The sequence below is a fragment of the Haplochromis burtoni genome, unplaced genomic scaffold (assembly GCF_018398535.1).
Source record: "Haplochromis burtoni strain Fernald_Lab_line unplaced genomic scaffold, NCSU_Asbu1 Contig_37, whole genome shotgun sequence".
Lineage (NCBI taxonomy): Eukaryota > Metazoa > Chordata > Actinopteri > Cichliformes > Cichlidae > Haplochromis > Haplochromis burtoni.
Genome location: NW_024582398.1, coordinates 441434 through 468410, shown reverse-complemented (window position 1 = coordinate 468410; position 26977 = coordinate 441434). Strand labels below are relative to the sequence as shown.

Sequence of the window (26977 nt, the reverse complement as noted above, 5' to 3'; positions counted from 1 at the left end):
CCAACTGTAGCTGCTTCTCTTTGTCTGATAATATATCAGATGTATTAAAAAGGAGCACTTAATTGAACAACCTCTCCCAGTTTGTTTGTGTTAAAGGAGAGTAGAAGATGCTAGACAACAATTTGTGTGTGTGTGTGTGTGTGTTTCGCTTTGTGCTTTGCTGTGCATGTCTGTGTCTGTGTGTGTGTGTGTGTGTGTGTGCGTGTGTGTTAAACCCCTGCCGAGCAGAGATGCATTATTTAAGATGCTGTTGTGATACTTGTGCCTGCTTAAAGGTCTCAGCTTCCTTTTAACGCCATGCCGCATCAGCCCACCTCTGCCCCCACTTGTGGGGGGAACCAGAGTGGGGCCTGCTGGCGCTGGTCCACACATCACCTGGGAAAATATCACAGCAGGGGAGGAGAGGAAGTGAAATAGATAACCTTTGAGTTTAGCACACATTTTTGTGAACACACATTTTACTGCTCCACTTCATTGTCACTTCTGTGCTGACTTTAGAAATATTTTTTTACTTATTTATTTATTTTTACAGGATGTTCATTTTAGATCATTTTATACTCACCTTAGTTTTATTTGGATTTTCACATTTTGTGCATCCCTAGAGCAACCGGGAGAGGAAAATGAAAGGACTGGATGTCAGTTTGAGGCAATCACATGGCGTTAGACATGAGAGTTATTAAGTCTAACTTGCCCAGTTGCTCACCTGCTGGTGAAAAACCTTGTAATGGAGCCTAGTACTATAAATTGAATGTGGTTAATTACTCTTCATGCTATGCCACCAGCCGTGTGTGCAGGGTGAAAAGGAAAAGCTTGGGAAAGTAGAGGGAAAAAGCGTCTGCAGAGGAACTTCAGGGCCCCTCATTACACTCTGCCCCTGGGTATTTTTACGCCTTTTATTTCCCATCTAATGAACTGTTTACATTTTTTTTTTCTGCTTTCTAGGCGCCACAATTATTCGACTTGTCCTTGTGTCACTCGTTGCACCAGGCAAAAAGCAAGGAGGAGAGTTGGAGGGCATTGAAATGTGTATATGGATCTCAGTTTGTTTCATTTGAATTTTTCTGAGAAAGTTTTGTTTAATATTACAGAGACCTTAATTGGAGACTGATTTGAATTTATTTTGAAAGGTCATATTATTATTATTATTATTATTATTATTATTATTATTATTATTTTATTATTTTTTTTATTATTTTTTTTTACAATTAATAACGTGTTTTTCTGTGAGTAGTTTATGAAGGAATTAAGAGTCGTCATGTTTATTTAACAAAAGTATACCATTGCATGCTCATAGACTATAAAGGAATTGTACACAAATAAGATATCCATGTATTGGTTATAATTGAATTAATATCATTTGCTGCTCAGAGGATTATGCTGAACTGATTAGCATATCTGATATGAATTGTTATGCGTGCATATGTAATTATGTTTTGATGAGTAAAGAAGAATACTTTTTTTTTTTTTTTTTCTGCTATCCATGTCAACAGAGGTAAAACGTGTGTTTTTGACAGGACACCAGCACCTCCATCGCCTCATTTGACGGGATGCGTGGAGTTTTTAAAGGCAGGCCACTTTGCATAAAGTTAAGATGTACCTTTTGTACTTTTCTTGTGTGCTTCCGGGAATAGAAGCAAATTCTCACCCAAGATAAAAAAAAAAAGTGACAAAAGACAGACCTTTCAAAAGGATTTAAAAAAAGCTCTTTTCCCCCCCCTTTTCTGAGCAATAAGGTATCTTCTGAAAGCACGTATTCTTTTTTAGATTACAAAGCCTGATTAGTTGGTTTCGTCTTAAGATGCGGAGCTCTGTCTCCACGTACTGTAAATAGATTGAGTTAGTTTTAGAGCTTTTTTTTTATTATTATTAATGGAAAATAAGGTTTTTACAATAGACCAGATATCTCCTTTCTGACCTCGAGACTGTGCCTGTTGTCACTAAACACCCAAACTCATAATCAAAATCTGTTACTGTATTAAGCAGTCAGTATTGCACCTGCTTATATTTTACATCAAATGGGAAGGCAGTAGTCACTTAGGAATCTGTTGTTTTCCAGAGGGGGAATCCAAAAGCTGGAGTGTGTACTGTAGGTACAGGGAAAGTAGCGGCAACACTTTCATTTCAATGACATTTTCCATTCTTTATACTTTCTTTGTTATCTACTCTGTTCTCATTGCAGAAACCCTTCATACATTCATCCGTAACAAACAGCTATTTAGAAATACCAAAAAAGCCCTGCATATGGTTTGAAGGCGACGTAAGCCTCAACATTCAAATCAATGCTTCTCCCAGGCTTCCTCGTCTCAATTACTGGTGAAGTCGTCTTTCCCCCTAAGTTGCACTGAAGCTCTTTAAGATGAAACTCGACTTAAATGGAATATGTGGGTGTTTTTCCTGGCAAAAAAAAAAAGTGCGCGTGTGCCTGGTGTACAAGTGTACATGCTGTCGTTATATTGTCTTTATTGTCTTTCTGATTTTAACAAATCTGGAATTCCTTTTTCTTGTGCTTACACTTGCACTAACTGCAACACAGTGACCATTCAGTTACCCTGGTGTAGAAGGTTTACAATGCTTTACAATGCTGGAATGGATGGGTTTTGTTTTGTTTTTTGTTTTTTTTAAAGGTGACAAAATATGGTTTAAATTATGTTTCAAATACATAAACATATGCATTAGTTATTTAAATAAAGGATGACAAGCTTCAGATGACAGAAAATAAATCAGAAACGATCTCATTAATTATGCTCTCATGACCATTTAAATAGCGCATGTTTCGCCAGTTTATCTTGAACTGGCTGTTCCAGTTCATTCAGCATTAGAGCAATTAAGGTAAAAGTTAAATAATACTCAAAAACCAACTTTAACAGCATCTTTTGACAGAGTGCTCCTTTATACCGGTGTGTGTCTGTGTTATTTCAGACTGTGCTGCCAGTCTTTTTCTTCAGTAGGCGTTTAGTGGTTAGGTTAGGTCCCCGTGGTTGGCTATTGTTTGGGTGCGCTCTTTATGGGTTTTGTGGTCTGGATTGTCTATCTAGTCAGTAATTACTCCAGAGAACTGTGGCCCTCACCATCACGATAATAACAAATCACATCAGCGAGGAGTTTCCACTCAGTGCTCCAGATTAGGAGGAGAGACAAATAAATAAAATCAACCGGCTCAGTTTTGATTGGTTCCAAAGCTATTTCAATCAAGCAGCTTGATATCATCACTCCTGACGTTCGAATTGGCATTTTCAAGTTTGGTTTGTGCTTTTTGTCATGGTAGGCACCATTAAAGTGCTTAGTGCTATAGCTTCTTTAAACTTTTACTGTTAAGAAAGAGAGGAGGAAAGGATAGTGCCTTTGAGGGGGGAAAAAATGTCCCCACCAGGTAATTGGTGTTCCTTTGCTTATTCCCCGACTTTTGTTTTATTTACTTAGTCAATTACAATATAAATATAGAAAAATTGAAAGAATTTGTGCTGAGGAAAAGTGATATTTTCATTCCTCTGCTGGTGTTTGTCTTTGATTTTGCCCACCTCCTGCAGCCCACCTAGAAACCCTGTCAAGGCGGTGACAGAAAGCGAAGGAGGCTTAGTAAACACTTTCTGTGTCTGCTGCTGGTGTGTATTTAGTTTAGAGGGCATGCCAAGAGGCTGTTTTTCCATGGGTCGGGTGTCTGTAAACAAGCAGTACAACGGCAGCCCACTCTTCCACAATCGGAGGTGGCACACTCTGAAGTGTGTATGAAATGTGTGTGTCTGAGTGTTTGTCTTTTTGGGTGTTTTTTTTCTTGGGTGGGGGGGGGACATGGATTCCCTCTTATTCTAGCCTATCTGGAGACAGAGAAAGAGAGAGCGTGAGAGAGAGTTTGTGTGCGTGTGTGTGAGGGAGAGAGAGGCAACCCCAAATCCGATGGGCCGCCAATGGGTGATGAATTATTCCCTGTCTGAGTCACAGCATTGGTGTTATCACAGAGCCTGCCACTGCACTGGGATGACAGCAGTGACAGCCCCTAGAAAAGATTTAGCGCTGACAAGTGATACTTCCTCATAATACATCTCCCTGGCCCTCTACCCTGTCCCTGGTTCCTCAGCCTCTCCCTGCACACAGGATGGGCTTTTTTTTTATCCCTCAACTTGTATTTGTTTAAGTGGGCAAGGTGTATATGTGTGTGTGGTTGGGGCTCTTTGCCACCACCGCTGTGGCATAAGTGCATGAGGTAAAGTCGATCACCTTGGAAGGAGGCATAGGCACAAACCCCGAACACTGCTTTGTTGCTGGTACATGTGCTGTAAGGGCAAACACACACATATACACACCCTCCATGTTTGATTCGGTTTGTCACCGAGTTCCATTAGGGGGCTCTCGTGTTTAAGGAATGCCTGTTGTGTTTTTGCATCAACAACAGTACTAAGCAATATTTCCCCACTTGTTTTCTCTTTTTGCTCTCCTCTTTTTCTTCCTTCTTCTTTTTGTCCTTCTTCTTCTTCCTCCTCCTCTTCCTCCTCCTGCAGAAAAGGTCACGCATTGCCTACAGTGATGAGGTGCGCAACGAGCTCCTGGGGGATGATGCCAGTTCTTCGGAGAGCCAGGTAAGGTGTTAATCAGGGGCCCAAATGAGACCAGTGTGGGTGGCTGACTGGCCCCCAGGGTGGGGAGGTGGGCCCCATCGTAGCAGCCATCGAGAGCTGAAACCACACCATTGTCACTAAGCCATGCGGAAGTAACACTGTTTAATGCAAAGCTGGGCTAGCAGTGAGCGGGCTCGGGGCATGGGACCGGTGTCTGGACACAGCCAGATTGTGACCAACGCACACAAACACAAGCAGTGCACCTAAACACAAATACACACTTAAACACAGATTTCAATCCAAAACCCCAGCCTCCCTGCTCCAACCGTCCCACAGCTGTTCTCCAGCCGGGTACGGACTTAGGATCATAATAGATCCTCATGATCAAGACACACACAAAGACATACACACCCACACAAAAATGAACACACAGCCGCTAAATCTTACTCTCTTGTCTTTTTGTGAACTCCAGTGGTGAACGATGCGTTCCCTTACTGATGACTGAAAGAAATTGAAAAAGTACTCAATAAAAGTTATTTAGTCACTAAATAATTTGATCATGTCAAGCTTCAAACAGAAATCTTTTTTTTTTTTAATGGCCCTTTTAATCGTTTTATCTGTTAGCTATCAGTGTATTCACAATTGTTTGGGTTTGTTTTTTTTTTGTTTTTTTTATGTGCTATCAGTCCAGCCTGTTGAATCTGGGGATGTAAACAACATGAGCACATGAGCAATTTTCCTTTAACGTCAGCAATATTTACAAAAGATTTTTTTTACACCAGTTTTGAGGGGGGTTTGTATTAAGAAGACATTGCAGTTTTAATTAGCTAAAAATATACCACACTCTTTAAACTTAATTTTAAATAAATTGCTTCCAGTCAAACAGTAATACATCAGCAGCACTGCTCACAGCTGTACTCAGCCACTCTCAACTATGACAAAATGTCTTTTGACTAATTATATATTGCCTTTAGAGTCAGCTGTCTTCTTGCAGAGGTTACTGTGTCTTAACGCGCACACACACACACACACACACACACACACATGCAAATAAATGCTTTCCACATACTAAAAAGAAGAAAGATGAATACATATGTGCACATTTAGTTTCACAGCGCTATGCGAGTATATTTAGATGATTCACACCCAGGCAAAGCTAAATAAAGTTGTCTGGTTTTTTTTCCTCGTTTTTTTGAACATTTCCATATTACCATTTCAATGATGACCCATGAACCGCGCATCTTAGAAACATATGTATCACGAGCCTAGATGTGTAATTGATATGCATATTCTTGGCAAATTAGCGAGACACAAAAGTGGCTCCGACATTTTATGCAGAAGTTAGAAGGAGATTTGCTGTCAGAAATGCCACATTTGAGACTCTGATGGGTCCTATCAAAATCTTGTCAAGGAAAAGCTGAAAATCCAGATCCAATTTCATTTCAAATCTTATTTCCCCTTCATTAAAAATGTATCTGAAATATTTAAAACGAATATTTGTAAATCTGAAATGTATAAATCTGAGAGGAAAATAATAAAGAAAAAGTTTAGGATTAATATTGTGGCATAGTACTATAAATTTACATTATAGGATTTTGAAAGCTGATGTTGGAATTTAATTAATAAAAATATTCTTGCTTTTATATTATTTAATATAATTGTATTTCCAAGTTAAGATAAAATATGTGGCTTTAATCCATGCATGTACAAATAACAGTAGCAAAGCGTGACATTTAAATACATGAACAAATCCAGCCATTATTTTTTGATCCTATTTAATAATAACATAATCATATATATATTAAAAATCACAAATCCACATATATAAAATAAAATTTAGATTATTTATTAATTTTAAATTAAGAGGAAGACATTTTTAACTTGGGGAATTTAGGTCAAACATGATGCCCTTAAAAAATGAGCCAAAATATGTGATTTATTACTCTTCTTTCATTGTATATTCACAAAATGTATTTGTTGAATAGACTTCTGGGACTTAAAATGTTAAATTTTTTATTTAAAAAACTCTTTAATGAATGGTGATAATGTCTGTTCAACTTTAAAAATTCAAAACTAATCTAAAACTGTCACATACACACAAACACACACCTAGAAAGGCGCGCACACGCACACACCCATACAAAGCCGAAGAAAGAGTTCATCTCGGGGGCAAAAGCAAAGTAAATAGATGATGTACATTTATCCTTTTTCTTCCAGGTGCCGTATTTGCCTCATTTTCATTTAAAAACTTGTGGAGATAATACTTGTCTTGGTCTTGCTGTGAGTGGAGTACTCGCAACTTCAGGGTTTTTTTTTATCTAACGAGACGGCGGTGATAGGAGAGGGGAAAAGATGGTGGGGGCCGGGGCAAGTCGGTCAATTTAATTCCTGACGATCTGAAAGAGGTCAGGATCATTTCATATAGCCCTGGCTGAGCAGATCATTACCAGTCACAAATCTGTTGGTTACATGGCAAGGATTTATAGCTAAGTAAATAGGGAACCGTCATAAGTTCTGAAAATGGCGTGTTGGCCCTGCGATAATGGCTAAAGGACGATTTAATAGAGTTCGGCATTTATTCGTTATCTGTATGCGGACAGAGACTGAATTGGCACTATCACTCATTTTTTTAATAATGTGGTAGGCTACCATTGCACATTTTTTTTTCCCTTTCTGTTTCCTCTGCATGCAACACACGCGCACACACACACACACACGCACACACTGTCAGCACACACAGACGCCACACACAAAGCAACAAATGCGCACACATTTTTCACACACGAACACTATACGGAATAGTTTCGATTTCAGTCACAGCAGAAGGCTTGGCCACAAGAGATTGTGCTGGTTTGAGCCGGCATGGACCAGATTTTACAGCCTACAAAGGAAGCAGATTACCACTTGTATCGAATTCCGTATTGGATAAAAAAAAAAAAATCTTTTGTTTGAAAAAAAAAAAATTGCTGATTATCATAACAGAAAAATTGCAGCAGTGCAATTTTGAATACTGGCTGGCATCACAAAAACACAAGGAGCTACGCTCATGCAGGAGTAATTATACCATTTACAATATTCTGTATTTACTGCTGTATATCTCTCGAGCAACACGAGCATCACTGGCCAGAATAAAGAATGGATGCAAAAGAAAAAATAAAGCTAAACAGGAAGAAACGAGAAAAACAGCTCACCATGCCCCTCATATAGTTTTAACAAATCCTCCACAAGGACTTGCAATCAGTCAGGCAGCACAAATGAGCTAGAACAAGTTTTGTTTGGTATCCATTGACTGATGGCAGAGCTGTGGTGAGGGATCGCAGGATCTGATGGGGTTTTTTTCAAGCCCCAAATAACCACATTCACAGTGTCGTTTTAAACTTTGGCCTCTTCAATAATGCATTCTTAGCGGGAGTTGTTGCTTAAGTTAGAAAAGAGTGTTTCCTCACTAAGGTGCGCCTTGTTACTGCCGACATTTTCAAGGGTAAGAGCTCTTTATAAAAACATGGAGGTATACTTGTTTACCTCCCACATTACAGATATTGACAATATATTTTTTTTATTTGCACTACTCACTGAAATGTCACAGACATATACTTATGATAAGCAAAAATGATGCAAGAACTGTTTTTGACATGCTTCTAAAATTACAGTGGGATATGCTGTGGCAAATGCAAGATTATAATGTGTGAGTTTCTTTATTTTTCAGTCAGTTTTTGTCGAGCACAGACTCATCCTGAATTCATTATTTATGACAAATTTCTTTGACTGTGTTTACTAGTTTTGTTATAAATACAGGAGAGGGAAATTTAGGGAGTGCAGTATTGTTTGTTTGTTGTTGTTGTTGTTTTGAATTTTGGTATAAGATAAATGTTAAGTCATAGTTTTAATTTAAATAGATTTTCCTCCTATATTGTTCACAATGATCCCAAATAAATAGTTTGAGTAATTGTGGCCCTAAGTCTCCTTTTTCAGCTACTACCTTTGTAATAGTGACCAATTAAATATTAGATTAAATTAATTAAAATCACTTTAAAAGGCTAACACATCAAAAATGCGTCCTTCCTCTTTCTCTTCCAAATGTGCTGCATTCCTACGTGAAGCCTTCCTCCTCTGCAACCCTAACTTAAGAACAGGCCAGGGAACCAACCTTTTAATTGTGATTGGGCATAATTAATGGCAAATGGGATTACTGCCCTCCCTTACATGTCTGTTTCATTATCAGAGATGCAAGAATTTCCAGGACAGGGAATAGGAATAGCATTTCTTATTTACTTCACTTTAAATTTGTTATTCTCTTTCATGAAAAATGTATAGCTATGCTAAGATTCATTTTTCATGATCTATGGTTGTCCTCATAATAAGCAGTACTGTATGTATACACAATTGTAGCCTTACATGGCTTTCCATGCATACGCTGAACAATCTGCACCTTTAATGCGATTGATAACAGACATTAAATATTGACAGCTTACCAGCATTGATAAACAGCGATGCAAAATAATGTGCCTCAGCATTTTTATAACTCTGTTCCAAAAGGCACACCGTTTCCTTTTTTTTGTTCGTTTTGCAGAGAATTGCACAGTGACAGATGAGAAAATTTCGCTCAACATTTAATCTTACTATAAATGTGCAAACCAGATTTTACTCATTCTTTCTTTTCTCTCGCTATATCAATTTTTGTAATGTGACTTCCTTGATAATCTCGGTTGATTCTGCGAGTCGAACGATCCATTCCCTGTGCTTGTTTAATGTGACAGCAGCAGGACTTGATCTTTGTTTGTTCAAAAAAAGTCAGCCCAAGCGGCGTGTTTAGCTCCGTTTAATGTGTTTGTCTTGTGATTTCCAAATGCTAAACATGCAAACAGATAAATCGTCAAGGTTAATTCTCTATCCAGCCATATGACTGTTTCTGCTTTTTTTTTTAATCTATCTTTCACTTTCTCCATCCTTCTTTTCTTCTCCTTTTTGCTCTCACGATGCAGTTGGTAAAGTTGCGTGAAGAGGTAAGTGCTTTTCTGATCTAAGAATTTAAGTTCTGCTTTCCGTATGAAACTACCTATTTGCCCTCCTTTCTTTGTTAGAAAATTAGAACCACTCATTTGGACACTTTCTGGATGTCTGATTGAACAGTTTAGAGGCCGAACCGCAGATAATGAATTTACTTAGGGCCAATCCCTCAAGTTCCCCCTCCTATAAATATCCGGAAGTGAAGATGAGATACTATTTCTGATGCAGTTGTTTAAGGGCAAATATTAGGGAATCAAACTCAGAGTTCCTTCAGTTATTGGGACCAACAACTTTCAAGAACTTGATCAGCTTTTGAGTTTTGATTTCATTTGGTCTTTTGATGATGATGTTGAAGAGGACTAACTAACACATCAATCCAAAATCTGCCAGAGGTGTTAATCTGGGCTGAAGGAATTCTGAAGACTATAGCATATGATTCACATCCTTTTAAAACTCATCAAGCCATCCACTGACCCTTGTTTCCATAGACTGTATGCAAAAGCCTTAAAGTTAAAGTGACAATATTCACCGTGGTATTAAATTGGTTGGATTTAGTACACACATGCCCCCATCTCACTTCCTTCTCTCATATACAGTAAACTTTTATTGTAGTGACCAATTCGATTTTGTACCAGACAATAATAATGTTTAGTTCTTCTGCAAAGTTTGATATGGAAGTACAATGACTTGATTTTGAAGCTGGCCTCAAGTGGCCATTTGAGGAACTGTAGTTTGAAACTTTTAGTAGAAAGGTTGTGGATTATCAGCCTTTATAGCATATCAATGTACAAAACAGCTAAACTGTTGTTTCAGGATAATTCAAAGGTCTTTTGAATCTTGAATCGTATTCAGCTTAATACATTCAAACAAAATGGCAGAGGAGTGGACAATAATGTGGAGGTTTTAATAGAAACATAGCGTCTCAGAAATGGAGGGAGTGTGCTTGAAGAATTTGATCAGTTCTTTATTCCACTCTCTCAGAAATCTTGCTATAGTGCTGACACCCCCCCCACCTGCTGGAGAAAATGTGGAAACCAAATTGCAAACCACAACATTTTTTTTTCTGGATTGTCAAGTTATTAAAGGGAGCTTTAGAGAGCTACATAGTGCCCTGCAAGATCATTTTAATTGTGAATTCTCCTAGAAACTAAGTTTGTCTGTATAGATCTGCTTTTATTTTCACAAATGTATATTTATGTTTATTCTTTCTTCCCTCCTTGCCTCCTTTGGTTCCTGCATATCCAAATATATTGTATATATAGGATTGTACGTTAATAATAGTAGCAATGATGATGATAAAAAATGAATAAAACATTAACTGCATGCAGAAACTAGCATCTTTGTTAACTTGTTGTTTAACTCATTAGCTTACCATTTGAAACTGTATGGTATTGATATATGTAATTATTATAATGATATTTTAAAGAGGTGACTTATCAATAAATACTATATTATTCATAACAATTGTTCAGCTTGGTTAGCAATAGTAGGTGTTAATATCACTGATGTTAGAATTATTTTAATAGTTTTGTTAATTGCGACGCAGATCCTGTAAATAAGTATAATTCTGAGTATAATTCTTATAGATTTGCTTTAGTTTTCTTTTTTATTTGATTCATTTGATATATAAAGTTCTACTGGGCTGTCTCAAACATCTATCACTGTGCTTGAATCATGTTATTGTTGTGTATATCGTCTTATTTACTGGAGTATCGATACTTCAGGTTAAATTGAAATGTCTTATAACTGTTTAATTACATGTCTAGCCTTTAGAGTTTGACTTTTCTTGGACTGCCCAGTAATGCTACTAATGGTAGGTTCAACATCAGCTTACCTTAATTTGAATGTAGTCATTGTCTCATTGTTGATAAAAAGATATTATACACATATTTAGCTTTAGATTGTGCATGTATTCTTAAGTCTATATAAATTGTATTTAGCGCTCAAAGAGGCAGGTTCTTGAGTTATTGTAGGTTACATTATATTGTTGTCCTGCCCTGAACTCGTCTTTGTAGCTATAGTTACAGTATGTTGTTAAATGTGCCTTCGAGTGAGACTTTATTCAAGAGGGATTCTGAAGACACAGAGTAATTCAGTTCCTATCAAAGCATCTCCATTCACACCTATCCATAATTTAAAGTGCCAGCTTGGCCCAGATGCCATGTTATTGTGCTTTTTTCCCTTTTATTTAGCTTTACTTTTGTTTCCCCTTCTTCTACCGACTTTTTTCAGCATTTCCTCTTAGCCCGAGGGTCAGAAGACATCTTGAGTTACCTCACCTGTCTACCCTATTTGGAATGGTCCAGTCTGTGTAATCGGGCTTGAATCTTTGCCCTCGTCGCCATTGCAGTCTTTTACCCTTTTGCTCTTCCTGCATTTGAATCAAAGGCTGGCGCAGCTTATACACACTTAAGCCTTGCTTTTAAAAAACTGCACTTTTTTCTTCAGCTGAAAAACATGTTTAAATATTTAGCACCCATATTCACAGCTGTTTGACACTTGTAATTCCTCGTCTTACAAGTCCCAAACAAACGGCAGAGAAGATCACACAGTCAGTCTGAATCACAGCTGTCATCATTATTCACTTTGACTCTCCCCCACCCTTATTGAAATAATAAGGAAATCATCTGAACTTTGGAAAATGGTGATAGTAACCGCCTGTGTTTGATATTGAAAGAAGGCAGGAGAAGGAAAGAAGAGGGGAGAGATTTCTTTTGAGCTACAGCTGCATTGTTCTGGGGCTCCCTGTTAATAACTTACAACTGAAGAGTGTTTCTTGACGCAAAAAAGCACAACAGAAAAACACCATTTTTGTGGTTCCTAAGAAGATCTTTGTTCAAAAATGTAGGTGTCAGATGAAAAGGCATACATACATAGGTAGGAATGGTGGTGGTGGTGGCGGCGGGGCGCACTGGTGCACTCTCAGATGCACAATATTTATCATATATTATATTTTAATCTTTTGCTAGAAGGCTCCATGAGAGGATCAGGTATGATTTGTGCTCTGTGCATGTCTTTGCCTTGTTCTCAAGGTTTTTACAGTGGTTATATGAGAACCGCAAGGGTCAAGTCTTGAATTGGGACAGTGTAGCAGACCAGCAGCAACTTTGCATTTCTCTCAGTAAAAATTGCTGACAAGGATTGCTTGCTTGCTGCAGAATAAAAACAAATGGTTGAAAACCTGAACAATTTCACTATTTTTGGTCCTGCAACATTGGAGCAATATTGCATGACTGTGAGAGATACTGCATTGTAATTTGTATCTCTTTATGTATAATCTCTTTATCTGTGTTGACTGACTGTGGCAATGCAGTGAACGATCTTTAGTTTAATTTGTACACGTTCCTTTTCATTATTTTCCCTGGTATCATCTTGTGTCCGTGGCTGGATTGTTCCATTATTAGGGCTATCATAGTCTGCCATTACTGGATTCTTAGTGGCTGAACTTTAACCCTTTCCTTCAGGTTCTGTCACTGTGAAACTCAGGATGCATTATTCTAATGATCACACACACACACACACGTATACTACCACTGCCACCACTACCAACCCCCCCAGTGCCCCCCCTCCCTCCCCTCGCCTCCACCTCACACACCCAACCCTCCCCCCGGGCCTAAAAGAAGACAGAACGAGGGAGAGAAGAGACACAGAGAGAGAGAGAAATTCAGGAGGATAAAGCTTTGAAGTGGCTTTCCATCGCAGCGAGTCTGCCGGCCGTCTCCCCGAGACGTGTCACCTTTGCCGAGAGGGAATAGGAAAATCACGTTTCGAATGGTAATGATAACATACTAATCACTTGAGCTCTTTGAAGAACCCAGGGAGTGCGCTACTCTGTCAGTATCCCTGGCTGCCTCATGCTCCCAGGCACACACAGGCACTGCAGCCGTGGTCTAGGTGTATTAGCTTAAGCGTTGCATGTCAGTGCGTCCCCTGCATCGCAGCTGATCCATAGGGGCTCATTATAGCCCAAGCTTGGTATCCGTTTTCTCCCACATGTATACTGACACCATATCTGTTGGTGCCACTACCACTTCCACGCCACCTCCAAACCCCTTCTACCGCAACCTTTACCAAAACCACACCACACCTTGCATCCAGCACCGCTCGCCGTCTACTTATCAGTTTCCTACCGCAAGACCATTTTATCACTCAACCACCCAACCCGTTCTCCTATCGCGCCATCCCTCCCCTGCCCTCCCTTTAACTATTAAAAAGTATCTCTGCAATTTTAAATGACATCTGTCAGCGGCACAAAGAAAAAGGAAACGAGGGAAAGAAAAGAGTTCAGAGGGAGTTTTCTCCTCCCTGCTCTTTTCCCATCCCTTTTGTTGTCAAAGTTTGAAAAGTGTGTCGTTGACTTTTTTTTTTTCTTCCCCTCCACATTTTTCATTTCCTCTGAGTGATTAGCTGGTACACATTTTGACAGCCAAACCAAAACTAGAGATTTCACTTCTTTCCCTGTCCCCTTCACTCATGTGATGGGCGTGAAACCCTTGTCAGATGGGCGGCTGTCATTCATTGGGTTGTTTTCCGGTGTCAGATGTGTTAAATCTGATCAGTTTCTTAAGGTTGCGCATTAGAAAAGCCGTCACAACCAACAGCATTCAAGTAAACATTTAAGTCTTCCATGTTTATGCTGTTTGATTGCAGTGTGGGTTTAATGAAAGCTCGGTCTTATGTTGGTTTTGCACATGAAGTATCTCAGTTCAGTGGATGATGAGGGGTTGTTTTTAGTATGTATGTAAGTGCATCTTTATATGTTATAGGTGGCTGGTCACTTTGGACTCAGCAGACATTTTGTATGTAAACAAATCCATAAGGTTAATAATTTTTAGAGCTTGGCAATTCAGTTTGTAAGGCCACTACAACAGGTTTTAAAAGGCAGCTCACAACAGTCACCAGTTACAGACTTTTTAACTAACTTTATCTAAGTCTAATTAACTGTTTCAGCCTTTCAGAGAAAGCTTTGAATAAGAGTCTAAAAAAACTGTAAATTTCGGCATTTTAAAACTACCACTATTTTAACTCCACCAAAGAAAGTGAGAGCCCATAGTGGACGTCCAGTCAACGGATGAGCTCTTTTCTTTTCTTGTCTTGCTTGTTATATAGGAGCTGTTTAGGAAGAGAAGAGGCCAAAATCATTGGTTTGCTTGGTATCCTAGGAACTGCTATCAGTAGTTTGTACTCGTATACACGTGATATTTACAGCCTTAGCTTAGACCTTGATACTCACAAACACCCTCTTTGGAAAATAAAAAATCACATTGCAGTCTTAATAATTTATGAAACCCATCTTTTCTTGCTATGCTAGAGATTGTGACTAGAGGTTCCTCCAGTTGGAAAACATTAGCTGGACCCAGTTTTGTTTTACCTGGACAGCTCTTTAAATAAATTTGTATTTCATCTTAAGGCAAGGAGCTAAAACAAATTAACTGTCCTGGGTTGTGAAACAATATGAGGAGGCAGCAAAGCTCCAAGTAGTGCCGCTTTTTATGTCCAAGATGAGGCAGCAGCCTTTTTTACATGCATTTGCTTGATATTCCATCAGGACACAACACATTGTCATCCATGAAGGTTATTGCCAATATGGTTGTATTATGTTGTCGCTGTGGATGTGGTCTGTCTGCTTAGGTGACAGGGTTGATGTGTTTCTTTGAAATGGGTCCCAGCCCTCTCAATCAATTTTTATTTTGTGTTTGTTTCTCCAGCTTGAGTTCTTTTTTTTTTCCTATTTATTGCAGAGAGCACATCTGTTGGACAACACAGAGAAGCTGGAAAGGTCATCACGGAGACTGGAGGCCGGCTACCAGATAGCAGTAGAAACTGGTACGTATTCTGTTATGGATTGGAAAAGGAGTGGGGCGGTGTTGGGTGGGGGGGTTCAAGATAGTGCTGAGGATGAGTGAGCGACAGCAAATTGTCTTGCTCATATGCGAGGTGGGTGGATGTGTGTGTGTGTGTGCGTGTATTTTTGGAGGGTGGAAGGAGGGGAGTCGGTGGGGGAAAAAAACCTCTTTCCTTGACGCCTGATGACATTTTCGGGAGCACATCAAAGGTGAGCCAGGGAGGGAGTGAGAGAAGTGTACAGGCGACAGATCGGGCACTGCTTCTCCTTGCTCTGCTCCTGAAGAAAATTCAAGCATCACTATGGCTCAGTGTGTATGTGTTTGTGTGTGTGTGTGTGTTATGTATGCATGTGCATTTGGTGGGTGGTGCTGTGCTTTTTTTTTTTTTCCTCCACAAACAGATAGGGGGTCTATGAAAATAAACAATGTCAGCATTCCTCCTGAAGTTCTTAATTCAGGAGCGTACAAGAAAGAAAATAAAAACATCACTTTCTAAATAAATCCTCTTAAAAACACACAAACCTTTTTTTTCCCTCATTATCAAGGATGGTTTTAATCTTAAAATAGGAAAAAATCTCATTGGGATCTTAAATAGATTTAACCAGTTAGCATATTTCTTTTTCCCCCCCCTCCCTGTCTTCCTTCCTGACAGTCACCACATTATTGAGGCGCAGTGTATTCCTCAGAGATATATCAAAGCTCATTCTTGAAGTATCAACCAGCTTTCTGTGGCTTCCGTTGTAGTTTTGAAAAAGTTTGTCAATTTACACTATAATCGCGGGGCGGCTGGTGTGCGCGACATCGACAGATTTAATAATTCAAGTCAAGGCAGGTTTGCACGGAGACCACTGGCTTTTGATGTTCCCTGTAACTTGCATTCACAAATTCCTAAATACAATCTGCATTCTCTGCCTAAAAATGTTGATTCAAATTTCCGAGATGATTCTGACGTTATTAGAGTTTCTCGATGGTGTCGAATTCTGCAACAGCCGGCGGATTTTTGTTCCGCCCTGCCGCAGCTTTCACAGTGACTCGTTTTGATGTTTTGCCTCACAGCTTGGTTGTTGGTGAAGAAGTGTATGGTGACTTAGCAGTGTTGAGCACCTCCTGTGTCCAGCGGTTTCTTCCGCTGTAGTCAGCCACATGCCCCTTGACCCTGTGTCACCAGTGGCTGTCTCATCCACTGTGCGTGCAGCTAGCTAAGAACAATGCCCGTTTATCCTGCCTCGGTCCCACACACGTGGCTCGGTCCACACCAGCTGTGGGGTATGTTTGTGGTTTGGTGGGGAAGCTTCGCCCCATGTCTTTAATCCATGACCCCTTCCTTTACTCTGCTGTCGATACCAGCCCTCCGCTCAGATGCACAACCTGAAATGGCGATGTCTCCAGGTCAGCTAGAGAATACATCTAAATAAGGAACGTAGATCCACTCGGCATATGCAGCTCTCTACCAGACTAATCTGCCAAGCTCTCAAATTTAATAAAAAGTGTTGGCATGAACATTAGGAAGCCAGATTTATCTACTCGGTTAATACAGTTTGACAGAGTTCACCATCTGATCCAAAGTTCTTTTATTTCTTTTTTCTTTTGGATTGTTCGCCCGTTTCAAATGATATATTTTCTCTTGTTGTCCTACTGTGATGCATTACAACGCTTCCCAGACATCTTCATATTATCTTGCACTATTTAGTCCATACTCCTGCCAGATTAGTGAGTCACACAGTACACTAAGGAAACTGGATTTGTGTTGAACTTGGTTACTTTTACAGCCCACCAAAGATTTCGTTTATTGTTGTTTGTTCTTTTTTCACATCATCAAGTACAAAACAAAATAAATATCCAAGTCCTGCAAGTACTAGGCTTTATTCATGAGTGTTATGAAATGCCATTGGCAGTTGTTGTGGAATAAGCTTTGTGTTTTCAAATGCAGGTGCGGCATCCATGGATATTTAACAAGAATAATTAGAGCATTAAGTGTTTCTCCAATCAGACATTCTCTAGTCATACTGTAAATGCTACTCTTGTCACACATCTCAACTCTTCTTAGACATCTAAGCCCTACTTTTTTGTTTTACCAAGAGCAGTTTAGCATCGTTATTTTGCAGTAATTCAAAGTTGCATTCTCCATCCACAATGACACAGTAGGCCTTAAGAACTACAATTGACCAATGGGGGAAGTGGAACTAAAAGACATTATATTTCAAAGAGATAGATCCTGAACAAAGAAATGGCGTAGAAACTCTTTGCCCCCTTTTCTCTTCACCGCCGACAATATCTCTCTTAATGACCAGGAACAAAAAAAACAGGATGCTTCTAGGTCACATTTAAGGAGAAAAAAGAAGACTCTTAGTTCTAAGAAAAGATGAATCTTGACACAGTATCATTTTATCATAGATATTTTAGTTTTTTCTTCTTCTATTCTCAGTGTCTCTAGTGTATTTTGTGAAACAAAGGCTTGCCAAAAGCAGTGAGAGCCCTCAGAGGGATATAGAGGAGACTCTTTGGGCATGCAGAGCTATTTACCACACGCACCCTCAAGAAACAGGGTTCTCTGTTTGTCTCATAAATAAAGTATAGAACTTCATTAGTGAAGAGCACTGACTTGAAAGCCCAGGCATAGAGACATGCAGACATGGAGGCTAGCCCAGTTAAAGAGGGCAGTAAATAAAAAGGGAGGGCATGCAGTTAGCCAATTTAAAGACATTTGAGTCAGGGGCATTTGAAATGCCCAAACGTGGAGGCTTGTCAAATTTTGGAGATGTTGTTAAATCAAAGACATGCTGGATTTTAGTCCTTCCCGCCAAAGCTGAAGATATTTTGAATGATTCATGATGCTTGTTTAAGAATGAAAATAGCATGTTGTGCAACATATCCATGTTGCAATGATTTGTTGCCTTACCTTTCTATTCATTAAAGGTTAGAGACTGATTAGCAGTTTCTGAAAAGATATGACTCTATAAAACATATATATATATATATATGTATATTTAAAAATACATTTTGCTTTACATAGTAAAATTTTAACTCTTAATTTAAAAACTGAAATATTAATTAGTGTTATCTCAGCAATTAAAATTATTTGATGGCGCTTTATTGCACTTTTGTGAGGATGTAAATAGTTTAAGGTTGAAATGTAGCCTTGTCATAGCAGAATTCATTTTGTTAGCATGTTTGTGTGTTGCAAAGGACCGCTAAGCGTAATTCTAAAGGTAATTTTATAATAGATACAAGTTTACTGTAAAAACAAACCAGAGGCAGTATTTAAAGTGTCCAGTTCAGTAAATCACGGATTAAATATTAAGGAAACTTACTTTGAAAATTCATCCCCCCTTATGCTTTTCACAAATACTTTAGCAATGCCAACAAAATGAGCCGCTGAAACAAAGACGAGCACAGACAAAAGCATTGCTGCTCTGCATTTTAAAGGTGGCCAGCAAGAGGCTGAGACACTTCTTCTTAGGTGAGTGTTCTTGGTGTTAGGAGCCTGTAATCAATCCTGCAAATGAAAACAGCTCATTAGGGATTGATTTCAGCCCCGTTTAGATAAGCAGAGAGGGTTGGGGTACGGCCCCCAGGGGCCCCAGCCTAGCCCAAAGTTCACGCCATGCCAGGTAGAGAGCAGCACTGCAGGCTATCAACTTTATTAGGATGGAGATAAGCTGATTAGACCTTGTCAATCAAAGGTGCCAGTGACTCAATCATGATCCAGGGGATTTTTCTTTCTTTCTCTCCCTTTTTGTCTCGCTTCCCACTCTCACACTCTCCCTCTCTTTTTTGTGATAAATCATTGAAGCGACCAACAAAGTGGCAGCCATCGCTGGGCTAAGCTAAGCAGCCCTGCAGTTGTCACCAAGGCAGACGTGTGAGGACCCTGTGATGATGTGACGACTATATTAAAGAGTACATCAATTTGTTTTAGAGCAGTTTGATTTTCAACTGCAGTGGTATTAAAAGAGGGGTGGGGGGGGCAAAAGAGGGGAGGGTGAGCACGTCGGCGTCATCGAACAGGATTCCAGTGGCAGAGCAAGGGGTGCTGGGACAGCGAGAAATAAATAGATAAATGACGGAGTGACGAGAAATAAATAAATATGTTTTTGTAAACATTAAAAAAAAAATCTTCATGGCTCTCGTTTGAAGCAGAGTGTGGCTTTGAGTCTTGCTGAGAGTCCATGGGTGCTGGAGTGGCCCAGTAACACAACACACATTTGTCCCGACTCTCTATCTCTCCCTCTCCATCTTTGTCTCTTTCTCTGTGTCTCTCCCGCTCGCTTTATTTCTCCCTGTTCCCTGTAAAGATCAGACTCGATGATTCTTTTGGTGCTGGGCCACCAAAGCGTCGCCTCAAATCCATAAGCAAACACTTAACAAATGACTTAGCCGGTTACGTTTATGAACACCAACTTTTATATTAAACAGAGGCTGTTGTTCTCCCTCAATACATTTTATTCAATTCTTTAACATTCAAAACATGCTGTTAATGTAGAATATTTTATTACATTTTTACTGATTTACACAAATAAAAATCCTACAAATAAATAGGTAATTAATCAGTATTTAAGTGGAATTAGTATTTTTGGAAATTGACAATTATTCTACAATTTTAATACATTTAAAGAGATTAGTTTGAAAATTTGGTTTGTTTGTTTTGCAAATGCAACCCAATTTTATACTTGAATTTTTTTGTATTAGTAAGTACTTTAATGATTTTTATATATATTTTTTAAAAAGCATAGTATATACACACATTAAATGCAATGTAAATCTTTTTCTTATTAGCATGTTGCTGAATCTTTTCTTACTTCTTATTTTAGTTTATTCTCTCTGTTCTGCAATGTAGTTTTAATATTTTAAGCATCTCTTTTTCATTTCTCTTTTTAAAAGGACACTTTGCTAAAGTGGATTTCCTTGAGGTATAGCATAGTAGATCACTTTTTTTGTAGGCCGATACAATCGGCATGTTGTATTGTGTTCAAAAAGAATATGACGTTATTTGATAATTGTTTGATTAATAAAGCCGAGAGCCAGGACTTAAATATTTCACAGCTTGAATTTTCAGCTAAAGAGAAAGGAGGTCTTTTTAAAGAAATGTGCTTTAAAGCGGAAAACGTTTTTCTATAGCTATTTAAAAAGAAAACAGTCATTAAAAAAACACTGCCAAAATTTAACTTGAAACCATATTTCCTAAATATATATGCTTCAACGCATAACATCTTGCTCTCAGAAAATCTAGCCGTGGGTGAGCTGTTTATCGGTAAACCCCCGGTGGATGAAAGGCGTAGCAATAATGATTTTTTCTCTCCTAATCGGACCTTGTCAGCAAGGCGTCTTATCGTGGAGAGGAAAATGACACCGATCCTATCGAAGAGCCTGGAGTCCGAATCGGCGGCGTGTGTCCCCCCCAATCATGGCCGGCCGTGGCCCAGTCATATCTAGCGCCGCCACAAACGGCGAGCGACGCTTTTTTATGTGGACTTCAAAAACGTCGCGAGTCATTAAAATTGCACCCACGTTTGGCAGCGGGGATCAGCCGCTCTGGAGCGAAAATGGGATGTGGGAAGAGGAGACTCACTAAATGTGTTAATTCCATCCTCACATGTTTACGGCTTAATTTTAATCTGTTTGAGGGAGGAGGAGGGGTGGAGGGACGATTGGAAATGGGGGGCGGGAGGGGCAATGAGAAAGCCTAGCACTGCAATAAATCGCCATTATCTTTGACACCCTAGGACTCAGCTGTTCCAGGGATTTAGGGGTCCACTGGCAACAGTGTATATATATCGTAGGGCATGAAAACACTGTTTACGCTTGAACTGCGGTAGCTAAGGTGCAATCACCAGTTTCAGGCTGCCCAGACAAAAGGCCTTACGTTCACAATGGCCAGCTAGCATACGGACCCTCAATGGAAGAGCTGAACCAACAGACTCAAGTATGTGTTTGTGTGCGCGCGCCTGTTTTCCTGAACGTGCGTGGGCAAGTCTCTGATTCCCTGTGTATCGACAGGTGTTACTGCAAACATCCAAATATTAGTTCGAGCTTTTGTGGGACTACAAAAATGGAAATAAGTGACATGTTTTTGCAAAGTTAAATGAACCTTCTCCAAAAATAGATCAAGAATTCTTGAACGAACAAAGATTGTTCCGTTAAGCTTACCGTCCACCAGCTACTACAGCTGCTCCTCGCCTCCTTGTGTTCCTCCATTAGGTCTCCACAGAGTGTGAGCTAGCATTAATAAAATTATGAGAAAATCTAATAATTAGACCTTTAGTCAGTTATTAGCTTCAACAAGGCTCTCAACATAATGAGACTCTTGGAAGTAATGATCTGACTAGAGAGCTCATTGGAGCTTTCCTGCTAAGTGTAAAAAATAAATAAATAAAAAAAAATAGAGCGACAGACAACATATTTAAGAGAAATGTTGGTTTTAAGCATTTAAGCTAGGCCCTAAAACTTAATCACTAGCGTTATACACATTTAGCGACTTTATGATGGATATGAGATGAGATTGACCAAGCAACATTGACTGAAATCTTTTATTAACTAAAGATTAAACCACCACAGTGATTGCAACTGAACACAGGCAGCCCAACTGCTTGATTAGCATTCCTCAATAGCAAACCATGAGTCCCCAATGTCCCCAACTACGGCAAATAGCATTTTTTTGTGTGCGTTTTACTAGTCTATTTAATCAGAAAACACAATTTCATTAAAGAACAATGTCCTTGAGACGATGAAAATTAAGTCATTTTGGGACACTTTGTAAATTGGTCTAGATTCCTGATCAAACCCCATCCAAATCATTTATTGATATAATCTTATCCTTATCTCAAGATACAAAACACCCTCCAAATGCTAGATTGTGGTAAGACACTATATCTTAAAAGAGACCATCGTCCCAACCTTAAATCAGTTTTTTTTTTCTATTTTTAGGTTATAATAACTAAAAAGATACCCCCTGCCTTCTCGCATGCAGAAGAAAAAAGTGTAGCATTGACCTCTGGCTGACACAGAGAAAACTGAGGGAGGGTGGTGGGGGTGAGATGGAGAAAAAGAAAGCAGAAAGAGCGACGGAGAGGAGAGAGCTAAGACAACAACTGTGAAGAGCCGCATAGGGTTAAAGAAAAACTGTTTCAGAAGGAAATGGGAGACAAAAGCGCGGACTCGGAGCCCCCATGGGTGCTTTAAAGAGCCGCTACATCTGAGGTGCTGAAATATTAAAAACAGAAAAGGAGAAAAAAAACCTGAAATAAAGTAAAGGAGTGGGAATGAGAGGGAATTGTGCTATTTTGTCAACTGAGGACCTTTTAACAGAAAAATTAATTGAGTGATGAGAATGACGCAGTGAATGACAAGATGATTGATGACATTTAAAACCCGAAAACGGAGTAAAAAAGAAAAGAGATTAGACATTTATCAGAGTGAGTAGATAGGTTGCTGTATAGAAGCAAGAAATAGAAATAATGGAAAGGAGATTACAAAGATCCATGAAATATTTGAATGTTTTTTACTTGTTTACCAGGTTTTTTTTTTTAAATCCTCTTGCTTCTCTTTGACCAGTAAACCTCCCTTACACATGTTTTAAGGGTGAAAATTAAGGGGAAGATGGTGCCGTTACCATAACATTTCCCTTATGCTTTGCACATAGTTATACAATAAAATCTGACAAATTGAGCCATGCACCTCTGATGGGTCCCTTGCAATATTCTGTTTGGGTCTTAAAACAATCGCACAGCATTTAAGACATTACTTCTTAATAATTGATTAAACCTTTTAATCATTTGAATTCACATGACAACATACAAATGGTTAAAAATCCTATTAGCAGCTTTAAAGCCTGACATGTATATGTGTAAGCCATGCATGACTGCCAGCCAGTAAAAACATTTTCAGAGCAGGAAGAATAATAAATAATGATACAAGATTGTAGTTTAGGTTTCAGACATGAAATTGAAAAAGTAAGCAGACGATAATGTAGAGTATAATAATGTAAGTATTTTGCTATCATTTATTTGCTGCATAATTGATATTATTTTTAGGCCTTTGTCTAAATTTTCTAATTAAAAAACACTTATACATTAAATTAATTAATACATATAAATAAGCCTTGCATAATTGTATTAAATGTAGAATACGTTTAATTTAAACATATTATGGTATCTTCTTCTACCTTATTCCATCACTTTTACCCTTACTACCCACTTTTTTTTTTCTATAAATGTTTTTGTTTGTTTTTACAATGCTGCCAAATTTAATACAAATTTTGGGAAGACTTTTGTCAATTCATTTATATAAGTGTATTTATTTTCCCCCCTTGAAAACAGTCTCACACCACAGTTTGATATATAGACTTAAGAATAAATAAATTATTAATAGTTATATTAATTACTGCTGTCCTTTTCATATTACTTTCACACAGATACAGAATTGATAGATAAAAGTTTAACACTGTTACTCTCAGTGATGACACCAATAACAACAGTCATAATATTTTAATATAGCAAGTGTCCATATATTATAGGGTCATAAAATGACTGTTACTGTGTAATGTTTATTAGAATTTTAGAAGTTTGTTTTTTTTTAAAGAACCTTTTCCATGTGAGGAAGTCTAAAGAAACATCCGGACAACACTGACTTCTTTTAGCTTTAAATGGTGTAGCTGGTGCTTTGTTGTTAGTCAGTGATGACTGCACTGTGTCACTTCTCATATAGTCACACAGATGTTTTTTTTTTTATGTAGCCCACATGAAGACCCTGTGGTGTCATGTCTAGAATAGATACAATGTGCAATAGAATAAGCAATACCCATGCTATTAGATTTAAATTACTTGGTCTTTCTTAAAAAAGTATGACTGATTTTGATCTTTGAGACAGTAAAGTGGTGGCTCTAGCCTTAAGGAAACATTTTGATCTTTTAGAAAACCATATGGACCTAAATGCCGTCATTAGCTTGTTATTAATGTGCATCTACTATAAACATTCCTGACCCCCCACACACACACATCCAGTCCCCACCCTGCAAGGCACACAATTATACTGTACAAACAGAGTGGCGCATATTAGCCATCGCCGTCTGTCCTTGTTCCTTTTTCGCTCAATGGTTGCCACAAGAATCACACCTCCCCTCCTCTGTCAAAGGAGCTTCCTCCTTGGCTGTCCTGTGCCCATCAGACAGGGTGCCCGGCCGTTTAAGACACCCAGGGAACATGAAACGGAGCCGGGCTGAGATGTCAGCTGGTTGCCCCATCTGCCAGTCAGTGGGTTGGTAAAGCTTTTGTCCTGGGGGGTAACCTTAGGAGTGCAGTGTGTGCAGATAAAGTGTGTTTGTGTGTGCGTGCATGTGCATTTTGCTGAGGGACGTCAGACTCAGCATCACAGTTTTGAGCAAAGCAAGCCACATACAACATGGTGACCTTGTCCTTTTAATTTATATGCGAGATGACATTTCAACCAAAATTGACCAAATTTAAAAAAATAAAAAATCTGATCTCACATCAGGGAAAATTAGCTGCTGTGTTTACTGGTGAGGATTTTTTTTTTTTTTAAATGAAGGCATTTCAGGGGAATAAAATGTGCAGGTCTCACACAGTTGTCCAGGATCCTCAGCTGGATTGAAGTTAATTGGTCTCATTTCAGATCTGCTCACTTCTTATGGACCACAGTTGGTGGAGGAGTCGACAGAACTTTAAATTGCCTGAAACTTGTCTCTATTCTTTTCCTGTTCCCCTGCTAAATAACCTAACCTTGACAGTACAAACAGTTTGACTCTCATATAAATGAACCAAGGTACTGAGTGAACGCTGGCCGGCTGGTTGAATCGAAGCACATTTCCACTCATGCATTCTATCATTTGGTAGATAGGCCGCGCCCTTGAGCTGCTTTAGGAGGCAGGCACTGCTTGTTTTCACTCTAAGAAGGTGCTGAAAGGGGGCCTCTGTGTATGCACGAATGCACGCACATAATCCTTTGGACGGTTCTACGTGAGCCCAAGAGTTCCTAAAAAGAAAATGTATGCAGACAGCATGAACTTATTTATTTACCACTGGCTTATGCTTTTGTAGTTTCGCCTGTCAAGGATATCAGCACAAGTTAATATGTGCGCTTTTGTGTGTGCGTGTGAGTCTGCATGTGTGTGTGTCTTTGCACCTCAGTTGTTTCACTCTCAGATAAAATCTGATTTATAACAACAAAGCCACCCTGTAATAATTTTTAGTCAACTTTGACTGTTGACTGCCACGTAGAAAGCTTCGCTTAAGTGGTCTACATATTCCCCATGTTCACATCAGTCAGTCTCACCACATGATGTATGTAGTGGTAGTCCTGAAGGGCTTATGCATGCACAGCTCTGCACCGGCAAGTCCTCCCTGAGCACATCTATGATCTTGGGTTGTTCAATCATCAATCAAGGCCAACTGCAGCGTACTGTACTGTCGCCCATCTTTTAAAGCGCAGTTGTGAAGGACTGGCTAAGATGGCCTAAGGGACACCTTCCTTGGTCAGGCCCATCTTAGGTTTGATGTGATTATGTGCGTGGTTATGACTACACAGAACAGACTTGACACATCGATGTAGACTTTTTAAAAATGTTTGGTGAATACTATCTGACAGGAGGGAAGTGCTTACTGGTATTTTTGTATTTGAATTTTTGGCTGTACTTTCTCCAGACATTTTTTTTATTAATTTTCTTGTCATTTTGTTGCTATGATTCCCCATTAGCTTTCAGCTATTATAGAAAATAGACTAAGGTTCATCTGAAAACGGAGAAACTTAAGTTTTTATCAATCGTATTTTTTTTATTTTAGTTTTACATTTCTTTTGTAGGTTTTTGTGGTCACATCTTTCATGCTTTAGGCCATTTTTTAAAATAACTCTTAGCTCATTATTAAGGCAAATGTCTTGTGAGATAAATAAACATGCATCGAGCAACTATAAAATTCACTAAATCAAGAAAACCTGGAAAAAATTTTGCCTAAATTTTAGACGGTATGGGCAGAGAGAGCAGACAAAGAAGGCAGTGCAGTGAAAACACTGCCAGAAAATCAAAAAGAAATATACAGTACATTCACTTTCTCCACAAAGCTACTCTGAATTCATTATATTATCCAGAATGGACATTCAGAACCATATGATATTGCAGTGATAGAGTTGCTTGCCAATTTTCCTGTGTGCTTGAAGTGAGGTATTGTGCTATTTTAATGAGCTGTTTAGACTAGTGGACGGTTGCATTTGGGTTTTAACAACCGGCTCAATGAGTAATTGTTATTGCCTCTTAAAGGCCAGATGTATGGAATTCATGCAAATATAGAGCAAAGGGAAAATAAGTGTGTGTGTGAGTGTATGTGTATGTGTGTGTGTGTGTGTGTGTGTGAGGGTGTCTTGGAATAATTGTTTTCCAGATGTCCTTCTTTCATGTAAACCACACACGTGCTCGTGCACACGCACACACTTAAAGGACTGAACAGATGATGGTGATGATGATTAAGCTCTTAAGCATATGGAGATATTGTCTTTTAGTGTGTGTGTGTGTGTGTGTGTGTGTGTGTGTGTGTGTGTGTGTGTGTGTGTGTGTGTGTGTGTGTG

General features: G+C 38.9%; 1 protein-coding gene across 4 annotated transcripts in view; it reads left to right on the top strand.

Moving 5' to 3' along the window:
- vti1a (vesicle transport through interaction with t-SNAREs 1A) overlaps positions 1-26977 on the top strand; it is a 114294-nt gene that overhangs the window by 19579 nt on the left and 67738 nt on the right. For 2 of the 4 annotated variants that reach the window (XM_005919636.3, XM_005919638.3), the window contains exons 4-6: positions 4497-4574; positions 9536-9556; positions 15302-15386. In XM_005919636.3, coding sequence (XP_005919698.1) covers positions 4497-4574; positions 9536-9556; positions 15302-15386 — 184 coding nt within the window. The remainder of the gene's footprint in view (positions 1-4496; positions 4575-9535; positions 9557-15301; positions 15387-26977) is intronic. The other 2 variants (XM_005919637.3, XM_042219719.1) reach the window with 1 other exon arrangement.